This window comes from Opisthocomus hoazin, chromosome 15 (genome assembly GCF_030867145.1).
Source record: "Opisthocomus hoazin isolate bOpiHoa1 chromosome 15, bOpiHoa1.hap1, whole genome shotgun sequence".
NCBI lineage: Eukaryota > Metazoa > Chordata > Aves > Opisthocomiformes > Opisthocomidae > Opisthocomus > Opisthocomus hoazin.
In genome coordinates this window covers 14,763,161-14,782,014 of record NC_134428.1, presented here as the reverse complement: position 1 = coordinate 14,782,014, position 18,854 = coordinate 14,763,161, and the positions used below count along the sequence as shown (strand labels likewise).

Sequence of the window (18,854 nt, the reverse complement as noted above, 5' to 3'; positions counted from 1 at the left end):
CCAGAGGCTTTCTTTCCCTAGCACGCACGGGATCTTGACGCAGAGCAATAGTCATTCTGCCCGGCGCAGGGGATGAGCGGTCCAGTCTGAACAGGTCTCCTTCTGGTCTGGGTAGGCTATTTATTGCTCCTCTGACTGTTGCCCATGGTATGTGCTGACCGCTCAGACTGCTCATGAAAAACAAGAGAATTCCCATCCAAGCTCCGGCGCCAAGCAGGCAGCGATGGTTTTCTTCTGAGGCCTGGGAGCCTCTTCACAGCCCTGGGCAGCAGATGTCTCAAAAGCAGCTCAGACCTGGGAGAGTTGTCGCCCCGGACCAGGCTTTGGACTCAAACACCCAAACAGCTCATCAGATGGTCCCCTGGCTTGTCCAGAAGCAGAACTAGCACAGATAGGAGCACAACCTGCCCATGTGCCTGCAGGTGAAAGCAAAGGGCTCCTCATGGCCCCACAGCTCTACTCCTAACGAGGAGGCACGGGAGAGCTGCGGATTCCTGTGTAGGATACTCTGCAATGGGAAGGATGCAGGTTTTGTAGCTACAGCAAGGGATGGGACCTTGTGCTTTTCCCCACTGGTTCTTGAAGTGCACGTGCTCTGGTGAGCAATCCTGAAGCATGCAAATTCACACTTCCAGCAGTTCCTCTTATAGGAAAGGCCTGGGGACACTAAACAAAGCCAAGGGCAAAGAGTCACCCTGGGGACAGCCCTATGACAAGCCCAGGGAGTCTTGGAGGTGCCCAGAGTCCTGACTGCAGTTCTTTGATTGCTGACTGAAGCGACAGGGCTACGATGCTGAAGTGTGATTCCCAGAGCACGTTGAGCAGTAGCCAAGCTGATGCATTCTCTAAGGAGGAGATCTCATCTGTTGGTGTGATTTAAATCATTCACATCTGCCCCGACATGCCCACATGCCCAGGAGAGATCTTGAGATAACAGATACCACGACCCTGCTTTTATTTCACCTGGTGTCTCAGAGGCCCTGGCAGCATCAGGAGCACTTTTTGCACTTGTGATCCACACTTCCCCTCCATCTGGGGATAAACTGCACACACTGCCAGCTAACGCTCTTTGGTGGAGGCCATATTGCCTGCTGCACTCCAAGTGCCAGAAGCACTGCACAGGGACTCTGCTCACTGGCAGCAACCTGCTAGTCCATGGCTTATCATCTCTTCTTAGTTAAAAGTGTTTGGAAAGGCAATGGCAAGGTAACCCCCACATCCTAGTCACTGCACACCTTCTCAGCCCTTTGCTGTCTGCGTGCCAAACGGTGTGCGAGGCAGAGACAGCAGGATGCCAGCTGCTCAGCATCCTCCGTGATGTAGCCAAGGGGACAAGTATAGGCAGGATTGGTACCAGGCGTCACTGGTGACACATGGGGACCACAGAGACTGGGCTGGAGTTGCTCTCAGGTCATCAGCTGCAGAATGTATTGCTGACAGTGCTAGGAAAAACAAGGGAGTCTCCTGGGGTTTCCCTCTCATCAGGGTCAGCCATGGGAAAGAGTCAGCCCTGCGGCTTCTTCCCCCTCCCCCTCCCCCACCCTCCCTCCCCCCCGTATGGCTTCTTGCATGGCTGGGATGGACGACAACCAGGCTGGGTCAGGCCTGGGGGGACCGCAGAGCTGCACGGCCGTGCTATGTGACGTGGGTGCTAACAGGGCGATAGCGCCCCTTGAGCTCTCACCTCAGGACAGTTGGCCCTGATGATCTCACCCGTGGGGTGGCCAGGACAGCGGTGTGGATGCTATCCAGCTGCCTATGCCTGACTCCAGGGGAGGCAGGATGAATTGAGACTGGCTGGATGAGACAAGCAGCCAGAGGAGATGATGAGAGTCATTTCAGACCTTTCAAATCACGACTTACATGTGCCCTTTGTGGATGAAGTTGAAATCAGGACCCTCCCAGCTTCAAAGATGGTGGGCATAAAAGGTCAGATTTTTGTTCTGTAGCTCCAACCTGAGAACGACATCTAGAAACATCTTAACAGCACACTACTTGCAGGCAGGAAAATCCTTTTTGTTATGTGCCCTGAAATACCGCACAGAAAAGGCTTAATTACAAAGGATTTTCTTTGGGGAGGAAAAACATCCTGACCCAGGCAAGCTGGTAAGGAATAAAACATTCTCCTTGCACTTATTGGCAAAGGATCACATCCACCATCCAGCCTGAAAGGACCTTTTCGTGCCTTTTTTGCCTTCTGTCACTGCAACTATACCAGCACCATAATCTGAATGTACAGCGTCTGGGGGTTCAAACTGGATCAAAAGGCTCTGATGCTGTCTGAAGGAAACCTCTAGAATGCCTCATCCTGACTTGGTAGCTACAAGTTAATTTGAAAGGAACTTGCACAGCTAGACAAATAATACGGTTTCAAGGTAAGCTTGGTCTGAAAAAGTTTCCTGGCAATAGCAAATCCAGTTCCTGGGGCTGTTCCTTTCTGGCATGGGTCTCCGCACCCTGCTTCCACGCCTTCTCACCTCCAGACAAGGTGCATTTAACAGTATGGCTCTGGCTTAATGTCATCTGGCTCCAAAGCTGGTCTCTCTAGATCCTATTCAGTGGCCCATCTTGTACTTCTAGATCTGCTCTGCCTGGTGTGAGTTTTTACCCTGCTGGAGGCTGGCTTTTTTGGACTTGAGCAACCTGCTCTAGTGGAAGGTGTCCCTGCCCATGGCAGGGGGATTGGAACTACATGATCTTTAAGGTCACTTCCAACCCAAACCATTCTATGATTCTATGACTTGTCCTTCTGAGCATGGCCTGCACCCTGGAGATGGAACTGAAGAGCTTTTAAGAGAGGAGAATGGACTCCATGTTCTCTGAAGCTGTCCACGGCATCAGGACTCCCTGGCCTTGCTCCAACGGTTCTCAGGGCACTCCTCTACGCCCAGGATTAAGTCCTGACATCCCATGCCCAGAGCACATGAACAAGTGCTCTTACTCTCTTGTGTGTGTGCATCCACAGAGACATCTCCCATTCACATTGCAGAGGGGCGGGAGTTTGCAGATGGCCTTTCTTAGGCAGCAGATGTGCCGCATAGAACTTACCAGCACTTTTTGATGAAAAAAGGCACCAAAATACGAAATTTTGATGAAGAACAGAGGAAAAAATCTGACTGAATTTTCATGATTCCTTTCCTGACTTCTGGCTTGCTACAGAGTTGGTCTAATGTTTCTAAATTCAGCCATGCTTCAAAATTTTTGACCGAAAAACACAAGGATTTTTTTAGAAAAATGTTTCTCAGTTTTTCCCTTCTGGTTTGGCCATGTGTCCTACTCACTGAGAGGAGACTCCAGTTGGTTTTTCTGACTAGAACCACACTTTAAAGAGCGCAGCCATTCCCTTAATTGGGGCTGATATATCTTGCAGGCACAGATGAAGATAAATCACATTTTGAGCCCAGAGTACAAATTCTCAGGATTGAAACATTTGTGTGGTATTTGTTAAGCAATTTGAAGGCTTACTGAAGTAACTGAGCTGGACAACGGGGCTGGACCTGGACCAGGACAACAACTGTGTACAGACACTTGGTGCGTAGGCAACAGAGATGGAGGGGCCTACATCAATCCCACTTCACTCAGAGCACTCATGGAGGATCTCTCCTTTCTTCTATGCAGGGTATCTTTGGTCGTGCTTCTTTCGCCACTCCCTTCGGGAGGATGGAGGGCTGCTTAGTCAGCCCCTGTGGGAAGCCTTTATATTCAAGGCATGCTGAAGTTCCTCATGAAGCAGAAATTCTCTTCAGCCCAGAGGAAGATGTGGAGGGCTTTGGACTTCTTGGGTCTGTTCACTGGCCAGTGGCTGCCACTGCTGTTGCAGTGGCCAGAGGAAAAGAAAAAGGCAGCCCCAGCAAGGCCGGGGTGGCCCAGTGGGACCTCCGGGGCTGCTGACAGCTGGCGAGATGCTGGATTCCCGGAGAGCCGCTGTGTCCAACACGCGTCACCCAACCCAGGCCCCAAGCTTCGGCCCTGAGGGCCCCCGGCTGCTGCACGGGAAGGCGCGGCTCCCTCGGGGGACGAGCTCCTCTCCGACGCTGCCGGACGGCTCGGCACAGCCCTCGGCGCGCCCCCGCCACCGCCGGCTGCCCTCCCGGCGGCTCCCCGAGCCCCGCGGCTCCGCCCGTGGCCCCACGGGCAGCCCGCGCACCGCCACACGGGTCCCGTCCCACGGCGCGGCGGCAGCGAGCTGCCCGGGGCATCGTCCCGGGGAGCCAGCGGGGCGGCGGCGGCGCCCGGCGGGGAGGGGGGGGAAGGTGCCGTGTGAGGGCCAGGGAGGGACAAACCTCGCGGGCAGCGCCCGGCGGGCGGGGCGGCGCGCGGCGCGGCCCCGCGCGGCCGCCAGGTGGCGCCCTCCCCCCGGGTGACGGCGCCCGCGGTGGCCCCCGGGCGGGCCCTGCCAGGCGCTGCCGGCCCGGCGCCGAGGAGGCGGGAGGCCGCGGGGCCTGGCGCTGGGGCAGGACGCGGGCAGCAGCCCCGCGGCGGGGCTCTGCTTCTCCGGCGCTGCCGGCCCGCACGCCCGGCCTGCTCCCCCGAGAGCCCCGCGGCGGGGGGAGCCTGCCCGGACCCCGGCGCAGGCCCGCTCCCCGCCGCGCTGCCGACACCCACCCGCTCCCCGAGGGACCCGGCCTCGCTGAAGCGCAGACGGAGCCGAGGGCCGGCGCCTCAACGCGAACGCCGCGGCCGCTCCCCAGGGCCCCCTCGGCCTTCCCGGCGAGGGGGCACCCGCCTGCCTCACCCCAGGGGCAGGACCCAGCAGGACTCCACGGCCTCCGCCTGCTTCGGGGTCACCTGCCCCCCAAAGCTGGGACCACCTCCAGAGCAGTGTCCGGGAGGGGGCAGGGCCCCCGTGTTCCTGGGGAGAAACCACATGGCAGCCCGGTTCAGCAACTGGTGGGCAGCCTGGGCTGAAGGCACCTCCTGGCGCAGCGCAGGCGAGGGCTCCCGGTGGGTACCACGATGCTGCGCACACCTGCACCAACGTCCTTCAGTATTAGCGGCAAAGTCCAGCTTCACGGCTACGCCTTGGCCTGCACGCTGCCTTCTCTGGCTCAAGGAAGTGCCCGAGGGGATTGTTAGCTGCAGTTCCTGGTGGGGAGGGAGGAGGCAAAAGTAGGTTCTTTCCTACAATATGGTCAAAGAGCAGAACACCAAGTCCAGCTCAGTGCTTAATCTCGGCTCCAGGATGAAATATGGTCCCTGTACCAATGAAGTAGATAAACTGAGCCAAGGCTGGAGTCCCAGTCCTTTGTCAGTACCATCTCCTGGAGAGAAAGTGTCTTTTGGCAGTAAATGGGATGGAAGCAGACCAGACAATGCCTGAGGACACAGCCAGCCTCAGAAGGGGTCTGATAGCTCTTGTACAACACTCCAAGAAGCCTACGGACTTGAATACCTGTACATGATCCCTCAGAGTGAGCCAGTATCCGTGACAAGGAGCTCTCTTTCTCCAGCATCCTTGTTCTCTTTTCCCACCCCAGAATCAGACCCTGCTCTCCAAAGGCTGTTCTGCCCTGGTACCCCCAGATGCAGTGTCTTTCCTGCTGCTCAGCTCAGCCTCCTGCAACCTCCCCAAAGGCTGCCCTCCAAGCAGCCAACGCTGAGACAGAGGAGATGCGACATGGTGTGTGCTGGGCATGCTGCTGCTAAGCAGGTGGAATCACCATCCTGGGAGCTCCAGGGTGCTCACTGTGGACCCCCAGCAGCTCTGGCAGCACTGGTTCCAAAGCTCCAGCTTTTTGTAGTGGCTTGTAAGACTTCCCTGGGGGAAAAGGTCTAGATCTTAACTAATGGGGGTAGCCAGTGAGCTTGGCTAGTCACCTTGCTCTCTGCTCTCCAGCACTGGGAGATAACTGGTTTCCAATGACCATGTTCACAGGTGAAAAGGCACGTGACAAGGCTGACCTAGTCAGGCCCTCTGTGAGCAACCATGCCCCAGATCTGGCAGTTACCCAAAGTAATACCCTTCACTCCCAGCTTCCAGATCCAAGGAGGAGCCTTTTTCCATTATACACTTTGTCTTATCTCTGGGACTGTGGGCTTCTGTGCGGGTGGTCCGTGGGCCCTTGGTGGTCTGTGGGCCCTCGGCGGTCTGTGCCCCGCTCCAGGGAGGCTGAGGTTCTCTGGGCAGGGCAGTGAACCATCTCGGGAGGAACGGCGGGGCCTGCAAACTGAGAGAGGCAGAATCTGTCTTCCCAAATTCACTGCACCTACGCTGGGCTTGGGCACGGCTGCACCAGCCACATCCCACACATCTTCTTCAGGGCTTGGGTGTCTCCCTGGCAGACTCATCCAGGGCAAAAAAAAATATCTAGACTGTTTTGCTGTTTGCAAACTAGCCCTGCTTTTTTGTGAATGGACTCATTCACCAGCCGCCTGAAAGAGCCATTTTAGCCAATGGTCGGCTTGCGAGCGCTGCCTCCCAGCTAGCGGTGATCTGCTCTTCGTGGCTCTGCCTCTCTGCTTGGGCTCCCAGGCACCACATGATGTGGTCCCTTCTCCTTGACAGGGTGTCTGACATTTTTAAGTGGAATACCAAACAGCTAACGCAGAAGAACAACCATGTCTCCTGGATGGTGCTGCTGTTAATGTTCGTGTTTAATCACCGAGGCGGAAGGGAGGCTCTTGCACATTTTTTGCAGATGAACCAGCAGTTCGTCTGACACCTCTGGAGCGACAGTAAGGCCCTAGATGCTCCCTGCATCCCCTCACACGCATGCTGGCGAGGCATCAGGGCCCAGCTCCACCGAGCAGCGACTGTGCATGTGGTTGGGTGTAAAATCATGGAGACACAGGCAGCTAAGGAGAACTGCAAAAGAGCTGAGGGAAAGGCAGTGTGAGGTGGGTCTTGCACAGAGGAAGCAGCCCCCACACCCTCGCACCCCGTAGCCCTGGGAAGTGTGAGACAAGGGCCCACCTCTGCCCACCCGTGGGGCACGCCTGCAGTCAGCACGGCCCACCCTGGCCTATACTGGCACGGTTAACCTCAGCAGTGTTGCATGTTTTTCATCATGGTGGCGACCAAGGAACTGGGGGTGCCTGGAGGCTCCTAGCCAGCAGCGGTCAGCAGGATGGGCTCACCAGGGACCTGCTGGTGGACCAAGCAGGGCACGCAGGGAGACTGGCTTTCCCCGACAGCTCCTGGTGGCCATGCCGGGCTGCAAAGGTGAGGGACAGCAAGCGCTCATGCTGGAGGAGGAGACAAGCACAATTTTGCATGTTGAGAAAAGTCCCAGTTTAGCCTGGGCTTGAAAGTTTGAGATGGCCAATTACTGCCTCCAGACCATTCGTCTGACTTTCTAGGAATGATGAGTGATGGACTTAGATCATCACCCGGGCCTGAGTCAGATACCTCAAGAGCTGGCATCAGACATCTGTGAGCTCTGGCCCTGTGAATCTGGGTCACCCTGGCAGAGCTGGCGCACCGACAGAGACTGCATTCCTGGAGAATGGCCTTAGCTGAGGGGACCCGAGCTAAACGGGCCGAGGTGGCATGGGAAAATGGAGATGAAATGCCCTTTGGCAATGGAGACAGAAGAGTTAACCTGCTGCTGGTGTCAAAGCCAAACCGGCTTGTGAAAGGTAAATGGAGAAGTGCCTCCGTACCACCAAGTCAAATATAAGAAGCCACGCTGAGCTCACGCTCTCTCCCGAGACAAGCAAAATCATCTAAATTTGAGGTTTGTGCAGGGAAGAGAGATTCACCAGGCAACAGAAGGTCCTTGACGTGTAGAAGGAAGAGATGGAGACCTCTGTGGACCTGAGAGAGGGGCTCTCTGCTCCAAGCTGGGCTTTGTAGGGACTACAAGGAAACGCCAAGGGAGCTGCCCCAGCACAGCACGTAGTGTTGGAGCAGGCGAGCGCTGGCCAGTGCTGGCTGTGGAGAGGAAAGCCGCCTTTGCTTCCCCATCATGCCAGTGGACAAGTGCCTGCAGGCAGCCATCAGGTCCCATGGAGCCTCCTCCACCACATGTGCTCTGCCCTGCCCAAAGGAAGAAGGGGTTAAAGTGCTGATCCTCCCGCTAACCACCTTCTGCTTAAGCCCTGAGACTCTGTGCAGAGAAGGGAGACAGCAAAGCACGCAGCTCACTGCAGCTTCGCAAGGCATGGACGCGGTCCCCCTGCCAATACCGGATGAACGGAGGGACCGGCTGGGTGCCCAGGAGCAGGCGCTCACACGCCTGTCAGTGTGTGGCCATGGCCGTGCACGTCTCTTGCCAATGTGATGACAAGTGGGACCCAACCTAGAGGATGCCACCTACCCTTGGTGCTCGGGGCCCATCTCCCCAGCCACCAGCCCAGAGTGCAGGGGGAAAGACCCATGTCTTCAGAAGCTGGCACCCACCACATCTCGGGGTTCTGCCGGTTCTGCCTGTTCTGCCCCTTCTTCCCCCCCTAGCTTGTCCCTTAATCACAAGCAGCTTGGGGAGACAATGAAATAACCGCACCAAAGAACCCGGCTTGTTCCCCTTTGTCTTTTGCTCCTTTGAGGCTCAGCAGACGAGGCGAGCCATCACGCCCATGGCCCGGCCGTCACACGTCCGACTCATCGCCTCCCGGGCCAGCTGAGCAGGAGGCTCCGTGGCACGAGGTGACCGCGCGTCGGCACGAGGTGACCGCACGCCAGTGCTGTGGCGGGTTGGCAAAGCAGGGCCCGGCAAGCCGGCACGCATCCCGCGGGGCTGCCCTCTGCTCCCTGGTCCCTGCCCACACCAAGCACCTCGGCTCTCAGCTCTCATGCTTTCGCCTCCAGACAAGCCGTCAGCTCAAGCGGGACCACTGAGTTCTCCCCAGAGACGGAGGCAGCCCCCCTCCTCCCTCCAGCACATGGCACGGAGGCTTTTAGGCTGGTTTTCGCTGGAGTTCACACAAATCTCGCCTTCCCTGTTCCCACCCCCCCTTCCCCGTGCAACTGAACTCAGCCATTGAGCCCAGCGAATGGTTTATTTCCCAGGTTAGCACAAAGCAGGGGTCTCTGTGTGCCCCTGGAACCAGCAGAACAAAACGCACAAAGATGTTAGAGGGCCATTTGTAACCAAATCCCAACACACCAGATACTGTTGGGATTATGTCAGAAATATTTTCCCAGAATGCCCTCCCCCCATGCTCCCTCCTACAGATGTTCGGCCCCCACACCACAGATGTTGTTCCTCTTGCAAAATGAGCTTTCCCCTTCCTCTCCCAAATGCCCCTGATGTTTTGCACATTGCCTTCGCCGAGGTCTCTTTTCCACTCTGCCCTCCACATCCCCCCTTTCCCTGGTCCCCTGCTGATGAACGCATGGAAAGGCCAACCTGCCCCCTCGCGCGGGGCTGAGCGGATGGCCGCAGGGCTCTCTGGGGACATTGGCTGCTGGATGTTGCCGTCCCTCTTGCCTCGTCCCCGCTGCGTCCATTAGAAAAGCTCTCTCCCTGTTTCAGCCTCAATCTGTGCAAGACCTCCAGCTCTGCAGGCCTGCTCCTGGGGGACTTGCCGGACCACGGGCCCCTCGGAGGAAGATGGAGGGATGCGAGCCAGACCCCTTGGGAGGTCCCGGCGCCTTCCCATGGGCTCAGTGTCGTGCCGCTCTCCTCCGCTGTGTGCCAGACTGGAGAGGGATGGGGTCTCCCCGCCGCTCTGCAGACGGATTGGCGAAGCACCGCTCCTCGCTGGCAAGGGCCTTCGGCAGCAGTTTGCTCCTCGGGGATGCTGGGTGCGTTTCAGACACCGAGGGAACGGACAGACCTTCCCCTCAAGCACTGGCAGCTCACGTGGAGCATGCAGGGGGACAGCCTGGCAGCCCATCAGGGCCCTGCTCCAAGCCCTGTGACAGACAGACAGATCGCCATCAGGAGTGGGCTTGCACTGCCAGTGCCTCCGTGCACCGGTGCTGGGCTAGTCCCCAGACGGCTGGCTGCCGGCAGCCTGCCTGTGCGGAGCCATTCCGTCTCTCCCCTCACCCTGGCTCCATGAGCTCCAGCGGCAGAGCGGGGGTCCGTCCGGCCCCGGCGCACCACGGGGGCAAGCTGAGGGCATGCAGAGCCGTTGCAGGGCCAGCGCTTCCTCCTGACCCCAACACGCACCCAGCTGCGCCACAGGGAGAGATGCCAGCCCCGGGGCTCCGTCGCGGCAGCAGGGCTGGGCACAGGGCTCGTCTCCATCCTTCCCTCCTGTGCTAGTGGCAGCAGCCGAGAGAAAACATTTGTTCTGACACACACAAGGCTGCCGAGCTGTGTCAGGCGCTTTGATGGCGGGGGCGGTAACCTCGACCGCTTCCTCTGCCAGCGGGAGAGCTGAATCCAAGAGCCACCGAGCATGCAGGAGCCTGGGACAGGTGACACGAAGCAGGCATCTCCCAAGGACTTCAGATGACACCTCCTGTCTGGGACACCGCAGCTCTTTTACGCATTACAAGCCATTTCTCTCCCGTCTTTTTTTTTTTCTCCCCAGCAGGTTACACACGCAAAGAAAACCCAGAGCTGGATCCCAGAGAGGCATAAACTGGTGGAGCTCTACCAGCCTTCAGGGCGTCTCGCGATTTACACCAGCGTGGTCCAGCCAAAGCCCTTTACTCATCACCTGCTTCAAGCAAGAATTCGAGTCTCTCTGCTGGTCTCCCAGGGAGCCGGGGTGCAGCACGGGGTTTTTCTTCAAAGATAGAGTTTATTGCTAAAAATGTTTTGATCAGTGATAGCTCATATTTACATTGATATGTTTTTAAAGGAATATTCAAGTAAACATTTCCAATAGTTTCTGGCATAATCTCTAGCTTTTTTTCCTATACACAAACGTTAAAAATAAATAAACTGTACACAGAAAATTTCCTTTAACATCTCTACATGACTATATGTATTCCCACACAACAAAACGATTCCACTCTTTCATAGATTTGTACTTTTCTTTAAAATTTCCTCCTTAATTAATCGTTATACACTTTAAAAAAAAAAACCTAGAGAGCTCGGCAAATTAGTTCAACCATCAGTGACAACGTCTGAAGAAGACAAAAAAAAAATACAGCACAGAGAAGCAACCGTCTTCGGGGATGCTGCCGTTCTTTGCTTTTTTTTTTACCCCCCCCCCTTCTCCTTTTGTTAAAATCATCTTTACAGGAAATTTCTGCCCTTCCCTTCAGCAGGGAAGTGCTCAGGTTCTGTGGGGACAGGTTTGAAATGTGGTCCTATGTCTTTAAAATAATAATAATAACAATAATAATTATAATAATAATAAAAAACAGCTGCGATTTCCCCCTTTCCTTTAAAATCTCTCTATTTACACTGCTGGTAATTTCTTTTTTTTTTTTTATTCTTTTTTAGTTTTTTATTTTCCTTTTGTTAGAAGGCTATATACGTATAAAAATAGACATCTGATTGTAGTGCTTTACTGTGCCTTTGGCCTGCCCTGCAGTTCCTGGGTTCGCTTTTCCCCTTTCAAATAAAATAACATTAAAATAAGTCCAAAAAAAAAACCAAAAACAAAACCCCAAACAACCCCCAAAGCCCTCGGTTCCTCCCCCACCCCCCGCGCTGGGGGGGGACTCCGACGCCCCCCCCCCCCCAAACCACCCGAAGGCCAGGCGGCGGGGGCCGCGGGAGGCTAGCAGGAGCACTTGCACTCGGAGATGAGCGGGTACTGCACCGGGATCCAGGTGCAGTACTTCTGGCTGGACCAGCCCTGGCAGTGCCAGCGCAGGAAGGTCTTGGTGACCGACTTGACGGGCTTGCAGAACATGCCCTCGGGCAGCGAGCAGGACTTCTCGGCGAAGCAGTTGCCCTCCTTGATGTAGCGGGGCCAGAAGCGGACGCCCAGGTCCTTCCAGGTGTAGAGGACGGGGCAGTAGGTGTGCGCCCAGAGCCACTGCAGCACCTTCCGCCGCGCCTTCTTGCCCAGCTTCAGGCGCGGTCCCTGGGGCGGGCCCAGCTCCAGCCGCCGCAGCTCGGCCGGCAGCGCCGCCCGCCCCCTCCCCGCCGCCGCCTCGGCGCCCGAGGCGTTGGCCGGCCCCGGCACGGCCACGGCCATGAAGCCGGGGTCGAAATGGCTGCCCAGCTTCTTCCGCAGAGTCCTCTCGTCCAGGTCCTGCTCCTTGGGGTCGTACTCGGGGTCCGGGTGCTCCACGATGTCTTTGACGGGCAGGTTGTCGCTGGGCGAGGGTCGCAGCCGCAGGAAGGGCTGCCCGCCGCCCGGTCGCAGCAGCCCCAGGCAGGAGCAGAGCAGGAGCGCCCGGATCGCCGTCATGCTCCGGGCGGGCCCCCGCCGGCCCCGGCTCGGCGCTGCGGGCTCGGCTCCTAGCGCTGCCCGCCGGCGCCTGCCGGCTCCCGGGGACTCATAAATAGGCAGAGACAAAAGTCCGGCGAGGCCCGTTACTTTAAATAGCTCGGCCGGCGTTGTGTGACAGACGCATCTGAGGCTCGCTCCGCGCCCGCGGCCGCTGACTCCCCGGGGCTCCCCGCCGGGCCGGCTCCAGCGGCGGCCGAGAGAGCGCCGGGGGGTCCGTGCCTCCCCCGAGGGCGGCGGCGGGGCAGGGCAGGGCACGGCGGCGGCCGAGCCTTCCTCCTCCTCCTCCTCCTCCGCTCTCGCTCGCTCCCCCCCAAAATTCACAGCGGACTCGTCTCCATCGCCATGGTGACAGCTGGGCTGAGCCCCACGACAGCTCGTCTAGACGGTGTGACAGGGTTTGGCGTGAGACCGGAACGCGAGAATAAAACCCTCCTTTATAGCCGGGCGAGCCGGGCGAGGGGGCGGGGAGCAGGGTCACGGCGCCGCGGCCCGCTCGGGCTGCCCCTGCGCGGGCACCGCCGGGGCGCGGGGCTCAGGCGGCGGCGGCGGCGGTGGCGGGCGGCGGCGGCAGCGCCCGCGGCCCGGCCGGGCTCCTCCTCATGGCGAGCGGCTGGGGCGGCCCGCGGCCCCCCGGGGCATCCTCGGCGAGCGGCGGGGGAGGGGGGTGTCCCCGGCACCGGCGCGGCGAGGCGGCGCGCCCCGGCTCCCGGCGTGGTCCCTGGCGGCGCCCGCCGCTCGGCGCGGCTCCTCGGCGGGGGGCGGGCAGGGGCGGGCTCGGCCGCCGCTCAGCAGCCCCGGCGGCCCATGCTGCCGCCGCTCCGGGGGCCCGCTCGGCCCCGCCGCGCTCAGCGCATCCAGCCGCGGCTCCGCGCCTCGCCCGCTCCGCGCCCGGCGCTGCCGGCTCGGTTCGGCTCGGCGCGGCGGGGCTCGGCTCGGCCCGGTTCGGTTCGGTTCAGGCACACTCCCGCTCGGCCGCGCGCTGCCGCCCGCCCGCCGCGCACTGCCGCGTCGCCGCTCGCCGCCCAAGTTAAATACGCGCCCGGCGCGCGGCCGCCCCGCCCCCGCTGTCACTTTCGCCGCGCGCTGAGTGACAGCCGCGCTCGCGCCGCCGCCGCCGGGTCCTGCCGCCGCCGGCGGGAGCGCCCAGCGCCGCGCGCCCCACCTGCCCGCCGCCCCCTCCCGCCGCGGCCCCCCCCGCCGCCCCGCCTCGCCCGCGCCGCCCCGCCGCCCTCCTGCAGCTTCACGCAGAGCCGGGGGGCGAGCAGGGCACCGCGTCCCGGGGGCCCCTCCCGGGGCAGCACACCAGGGTGTCACCGCTCGACGCACCCCGCCGTCAGCACCCGGCACCCTCCGCCAGCGAGGCCGCAGCCTGCCGGGAGCATCGCTCTGGCTCGAGGGAAAGCGGCCCTGCGTGACGTGGTGGGACGGCACGCCGCGTTGGGCCAGCGGCTGGTTCTTCACCCCCTTCTCCTCAGCGCGGGGCTGAACCTCGTGGCGGAGAGCTGGACCCACAGCCTCTGAGGCACAGAGGGTGGGAGACGGGTGTGTGTCAACTGAGCAAAATCCCAAACCACCTTTACCTCCACATTGCTCAGCACTGAGCTCACGCTTGAACTGTGTCCAGAAATTGGACACACAGCTGGTTCCTCCAGGCTGACAGTGTGTAAGAACATTCCTGCCCGTGCCAGTCACTCCCTCCCAAGGGCATGAGATAAGCAGCTACCCACTGGGGCCAGGGCAGGGCGCGGGGGCAACACGGCAGATTGCTGGGCCAGTTTCTCACCGCGACATGTTGGTGACCCACCAGACCAAGAGAAGGGCTGCAACAGCAGGGCAGCCGGCAGCACCCCGCTAACCGTGCACGGAGCTGGCTTCACTGAGCAAACCAACCAACGGAGCGTTTCCCCCAGGTTTCTGTCTCTTCATCATCCCAGAGGTGCCAGATGTTGGGTTCAGGTAGCAAAAGAAAACAACCCCCCCCAAAACCGAGAGGTCGGAGATCCAGGCCCAAGTCTGCATGAAGCCAGAGCATCCCCTGAACTTCGGGGAGACCAAGCTGCTGTGCGCCATCTCGGGAGCCAGTCACAGTGCATCCCGGGTGTTTGCAGGCAGCAGGATTAAAGCGCACGGTTTAAATGTATTCCGCCTTTCTTCCCTTGCTGTGTATTTGTGCTGTCACCATCCCGGCTTGGTTTACTGAACTCTGAGCCTTCCTGCACTCCTCTGGCTCACACACACTCTTCAATCAGAGTCGCGAAATAACACCGTTCCCCAGCTCTTTTATCATGAGATCCCAAGACAGTTTGCAAAGGAGATCAGTATTGTTACTGCTCGATGCTGAATGTTGTCAGTAAAACATTCTCGTTACCGATCCCAGTATGCACGCGATGCTGGAGCCGAGATCAGCCCCAATGTGCAGGCAGATGTGTCCTCTGCCTTCGCTCACTGCTGGGTGGGAAAACGCGGGTCTCTCAGCAGTGTCAGAATTAAAGCAAACACAGTAACGAGAAGCAGCTCAGGGCAGAGACACCCACGAGTCAGGAGCGGGGCAATTACTCTGTGAGATGTACTGTTGCTGGCACTGCTGCCGTAGTAAATCCCGGTGAGGGGATTAACATCTGACTGTAATTGTAATAATAAAACCCGACATGTATACAGCATTTTTCATCCTGAAGGATCCCAAAGCACTCCAGTAACTTAATTCCTTCAGCTGTCTCCTGGACTTTATAAACATGCTGCTTAATCATCCTGCTCCAGGCGAAGATGGCTTTGCTCTGGGCACACTCGCGTCACCTCAACAGGTCCCCTGTGGGAGAGGAGAGGCTCTCCAGGGTGGGCTGGAGAAGGCTTCCCCTTTCGCAGGCAAGACCCCTAGAAAACGGTGCTTGGCACGTCCCAGGGGCAGCGGCGGGACGGCACCGAGGTCTGCAGGGGGCTTGGGAGACGGTCCCAGCCTTGCTAGTGGGCAGCCCGTCGGTGGGCTAACCGCTCTGCTCTTGTGCTAGCCGCATGAAGCATTTCATTTGGCATTCTTCTGAACTTTTCAAGGGATGGGGGGAATAAAGACAAGGCCCTGGGCAGGAAATGTAAGGCTTAATTCTGCCTGCGGGGCCCACCACGATGGCCAAAGGCTCCTTCTCCAGCCCCTTCCCCTTCTTGTCTCCTTGGGACCAGAGGCACTGGGGCAAAATCCTATTTGTGGCCGTGTGCGTGGACTAAGAGGCTGAGCAACTCCATGCCTTCATATACCTTCCCTCTTACTGCTCTCTGCGGGCACACAGCCCAGCTCACAATCTAGCCCTTAATTAAAGGATTTAAAGCTGGAAAGGGTACATATCACATACAGAAAAGCCTTATCAAAATAATTCCATGTAAGAAGAAAGACGTGATGCTAAAGGCACCTTCCGAAGGATAAAAAGTTTGCAAACTGCATATTTTTGCGTCTTTGCCGTATCTGGCATCCTTCTGCCATCCAAAGAAGACCTGAAAAAATTTGTGACAAAAGAGAAAGGGCATTTCTGTATCACATTTGAAACTTAGGAGGTGCCTACTCTGTTTTCACTGGAAGGCTCCACAAGTAAGTAAATTCCTAGTAGCAGCAAAACATCAGTGGTGCTGTCGTAGCAACACAGTTATTCAACTGACAAGGTTTTTTATCTTTTAGCTTGTTTCAGACAGCACTAATTTAACTCAAAGCCAGGGTAAAGATACAGAACAAAATTATCTTTGTTACAAAGTCATTCCTATTTCTTCAAGTGTATGCACAAAGCTTCAAATCCACACCTTAAACCATGAAAAAGCCTCTTGTCCAAGGTGGGAGAGCAGGAAGCCCATGCTTGGAAACCTAAAAGTGGCAGAGAGGAGAGGAGAGGAGAGGAGAGGAGAGGAGAGGAGAGGAGAGGAGAGGAGAGGAGAGGAGAGGAGAGGAGAGGAGAGGAGAGGAGAGGAGAGGAGAGGAGAGGAGAGAAACCCAACTCCCAGTCAAATGTCCTTTGTCTCTTCAGGGTTTTTCTGTTGCTTTCTGTTTGCCTAAGTTTTCCAGGCTCTCTTTATGCTTGAGAAATAATGCTGATGGGCTGGCATGGCAAGTATGGGGAAAGGCTTGGGTCTGACAAGACAAAACCCCTAATTTTCACTTAAGGAACATAAAAAATAAAAGGACTAAACTATGGTGCACCAGGTTTTCATTAGAGATATGTTTATTTTCCAGTAGAAATACATTACCCTGCTCTCGTCAGTGTGTCTAAAGGAGCGGTTCCCAAAGTATGCCATAGCAAGTGGTTGGCAGGGGTCCATGGAGCAGCCTCTCGCAGCAGCTCACCGGCTCGCAGTTCCCTGCCGTCTGCTGCGAGCAGAAGGAATCCAGAGGCTGAGGGCGGCCTGGCTCGCCCCAAAACCTGGTGAAGGCAAGGGAGACAGCGAAGCCCACACAGCTGCCCAGAGCTGGCTATGACTCGGCACACACCTCTGCACGGTGGAGCTCAGGGCAGGGCTCAGGTGTTTCTGGTCAGCTGGATTCCCCTGGGGCAAAAATGTCACTGTATGTATATGGGGACACACAAACACACACAAAATTTCTCATTTTCATCACAGATCTACTAAAGTTTAATTTCTGTAAGCGGTTCAGTAGTGTTGACATTAACAAAGTTCTTCACCAGCTCACAGGTTATTCACCAGCTCACATGGAATGGTGACCCCAGCCACCTTCTGCTTTAGGGGCTTAAATCTGTGCAGGTCTGGTACCTGCCCTGCTGAGCCCCAGCTCCCTCCTCCACAGCCACGGGCCACCAACCCCGACAAAACCCCCTCGGCTGCCCAGTGCTGCCTTCCCCAGCGGGGCTGTGGAGGAGTGTTGGCGAAGGTCTGCTCTGAGAAGCCCAGCTAGTGGTGCCCCGGTGAGACCTCATAGCCGTGCTCCTGGGAGCTCAGCACCGCCCTGTCACTGACCCTGCACCACGTTCGTATGTGCCAAGGAGCTGATGGGAAACAAAACACACCCCTGAAGCTCAAGGGAGGGGATTATTTGTGCCTCAGAAGTACATTTTCTCTATACCAAGTAGGGTGTTTTTGCTATTCTGAGCTTCCTGGCATCCTTTTTTGTCATTACTGTGAGGCATTTCTCTGCTTTTCAAGCTCCTCACGACTTTCTTCCTCTTGGCATCATGGTGTTGTGCCCCATCCCTTGCTGCCTCCCCCATTTATGATCCAAACTGATTTCCTGCTGTACGCCTGGCCCTGTATCCCCCTGTTTTCTCTGTAGCTCTACCTCACAGTCCCCATCAGCTGCCTGGAGTGCGTCCTTCGACGTTTGCACTGTGGATGCCTAAGCTGTGTGCTGGCTGCAGCACCTTGGTCTCCCATACCTGACACCACTCACTCCAGGTCCCCATTTCCCTGCTGTCCCTCAGAGCTCAGGAATTGCGCTACCGCTTCCAGTTAACAGTCTGCCCAAATTCTGGCGCATTTCCTGTGGTGCCAGGTGTCCTAAAAATGCTTCAGAAAAACCTACCCTATCACCATTACACGTGAAGAAGTCCAGGGGAGTGGTTTCCTCTGTCTTCCCTCACAGCCTGGGGTTGGTTATGTCCAATTTGCTGTGGCCGAAAGCCTAGCAAATGGGACAGGTGATACTCAGCGTGGTGGAGAGGCTACACTGAGCAAAAGGTTTGGTTGGTCTCAATCCATTCATAGTGACTGTAACACTTGCCACCTGATGGACTGTAGCGACTAGGCTGGTGGCCTCTGCACAGCTCCTTCTGGGCAGGTGTTGCCATTGCAGGAAGGAAGAAAGAGGGTTGTTTCACGGCAGCCATCAGCAGTTTTGTTGTAATTCACCCTGTAAATATGCACATGTATCAGTCATTGTGGCCCAGCGTTCATGGGCAGGAGATCTCATCCTCAGGCAAGGGAGTTTCCAGAAGTAAAGTCCCCGGTGGAGCAGTTTGATCTTCCTGACCCCCTCTCCATCCCAAAGCATCCACTGCACAGCCTGGGGGCTTGGCAGAAGTTGGGATATCAGGATGGAGTCCTCGAAAACTCACCAGGGCAAGCTCTCAGGGGACCTAGAGGAACATTCCTCAGCAAAGAGACCAGGAATGATCCCTGGACAGTCACCAATTTCAAAAACAACACCACCACCAAGCTCTGTGATTTCTACCCTCTTGGCATACATCTGTCACCACATGTGTTGACACAGAGCAATGCTGCCACGTCATGTTGTATGTGGCAGTCGCTGTCAACACTAGTCCAAGGCAGAGAGAACTGCTCAGGGCAGCTATTTTTTGAAAATGTCCCAAATAAAAGGACTAGAGCATGCCTTGGGGACATGGCCCACCACTAAGACTGGCCATGCCGGGGAGCAGCTCCATCTCAGGGACTCCCGAGCCACTCTACAGGAAGAATGCATTGCTGCCAGTGTAAACCAAACCCAAATGACCAGCCCCAGGACAACCTAGTGACACAAGACTCTGCTGAAGTTGCCACTCCTTCCACTCCACTCTGAGAAGCCCTGCCTTTTGCCCTGTGCCACTCAGAAATGGAGGGAGACCTGGCAGCCGGTGATGGGAACTCTTGCCATGTGGATGAACAGGACAAGCTGTGGCTCT

At 57.3% G+C, this 18,854-nt stretch overlaps 1 protein-coding gene across 1 annotated transcript; it reads right to left on the bottom strand.

The window, feature by feature from the left end:
* Positions 1–9,089: 9,089 nt before the first annotated feature.
* LOC142363238 (noggin-2-like) lies at positions 9,090–12,768 on the bottom strand. Its single transcript, XM_075436438.1, has one exon. The coding sequence runs from the start codon at positions 12,205–12,207 to the stop codon at positions 11,569–11,571; it is 639 nt and encodes a 212-aa protein (XP_075292553.1). The 5' UTR covers positions 12,208–12,768; the 3' UTR covers positions 9,090–11,568.
* Between the last annotated feature and the right edge of the window lie 6,086 nt (positions 12,769–18,854).